Here is a 1,629-nt window from a genome sequence, read left to right on the forward strand (position 1 = left end):
AAAAGGATTAAATATCAGTTTGGGATAAAAAATAAACTGAAATAAGCTATCTAATACTAGCTTATTTTAACTTGTTTGTGATTCTAATGTGATATTTTATCCTTCTACCTTACGCCATGATCTAACCTATATAATTAAGAGAGAAACAAATAGGGTCTAAATGCATGGCTGACTTGGAGCATCGTTGAAACGTAAATACGCGAAAAGAACGCGCTGGAAAAGATTAAAAAAAATCTGATCTAAAGGGGGAGCTCCACCATTGTATTGCGCTATTGCATGCGGCAATAACTATTAACTAGCCACCGGCCCAAGGCAACGGCAAACTGCACGCGCCACGCCTATAAATCCTGCATCGGGGTCGTGTTGATCCTACATTATTCTAGCTACACAGCGCAAAGGTTCCTCCTACATTCTAGCTAGGATTCCACGAGGACGACGTCGAACGACCCACCGACGACGTACGCCCGTACGAACAAAGCACGAGCTGCGGCGGCCATGGCGCTGTCGGCCACCAACTTGAATACGCTCAAGGCGCTGCTCTGCGCCGTGTTCCTCCTGTCCACGACCGTCGACATCGTCGTCGCCCTCGGCCACTGTGAGCCTACGGCGGCGGTGGTAGTGCCCGCCGGCGCCGGCCGGAGAATGCTGGGCGCCGCTGCGAGCTCGGCGTCTGCCGTGAGCATGCCGCGGCTCACTCGCCCCGCCCCCGCGGCCGCCGCCGCGACGTACTCCGAGTCGAAGAGGGCGAGCCCCAGCGGGCCAGATCCTCAGCACCATTAATCACCAATTTACCACTCGCTCTTGCGCATTTTGTTGCTACGTGTGGAACTACGGATATATATGGCGAGCTGCAAGCAGAGTCAGAGTTTCGTAAGTTGGCACCAATACCTAATAAATATTTTGAATAAGACGGTCAATTTTTTTTAAAAAAAGTTAATTGTGACATATTTATGAACGGAGAGATTACTATGCTTGTAATATGTTCTTTTAAAAACACAAGGGTTGAAGGGACATTGATTATTGCGCTGATGTCTAGTGGCGACGTACGCCACCATGGTGTGGAGAAAATAAATTTGTCCTCGAGCACGTGCTCTCCTGTTGCACCTTTAGATGTGTACACAATACAAGAGAGACAATGGTAAAGGCCAAAATGAAGAAGAAAAATCTACATACAGCGTGGTATAATATAAAAATAATGAACTTTAAATTGTTGGCGCCGATCTGGACACCAAACACTGGAGATGAATCGTATGACGGTGCTCTCTGCGGAGGTGCGGTCGTCCGCGGCATAGGGTCGGACGGTCCGCGACCTGGACGCAGGAGCGATTCCTCCTTTGCGTGCGTCCGAACAGTCCGCGACGACGCAGAGGGTCTTCTTCTTCACAGCAGATATAGATCTCGCATCCCGGGAGGTACCTCATCAGGGAGGAGAGATCCTAGGGTGTGTCTTGGCATCGGCAGGCCACCCAAGACATCTCTAGTCAACATAGAGCCGAAGAGAGGTGAAAATTTGAGGTAGAGGGAGTCTAAACTAGGACTAAACTAGAACTACTCCGATTGCATAAGGTAAAAACGATAAGTGAATTTGATTTGATCGATTGTGGGGGTTCAATCGGTCGTAGCCCTTCA

The 1,629-nt window shown here is 49.0% G+C and overlaps 1 protein-coding gene across 1 annotated transcript; it reads left to right on the plus strand.

Annotated features, from left to right (window-relative positions):
• The first annotated feature begins 363 nt into the window (after window positions 1–363).
• LOC109940321 (uncharacterized) lies at window positions 364–1,105 on the plus strand. Its single transcript, XM_020539797.1, has one exon. The coding sequence runs from the start codon at window positions 496–498 to the stop codon at window positions 778–780; it is 285 nt and encodes a 94-aa protein (XP_020395386.1). The 5' UTR covers window positions 364–495; the 3' UTR covers window positions 781–1,105.
• Window positions 1,106–1,629: the final 524 nt, after the last annotated feature.

Source organism: Zea mays, chromosome 6 (genome assembly GCF_902167145.1).
Source record: "Zea mays cultivar B73 chromosome 6, Zm-B73-REFERENCE-NAM-5.0, whole genome shotgun sequence".
Classification (NCBI taxonomy): Eukaryota; Viridiplantae; Streptophyta; class Magnoliopsida; order Poales; family Poaceae; genus Zea; species Zea mays.

What these genes read in the sequence shown, in the direction of transcription:
- LOC109940321 (XM_020539797.1), top strand. Translation starts at nt 496, where the DNA reads ATGGCGCTGTCGGCCACCAACTTGAATACGCTCAAGGCGCTGCTCTGC.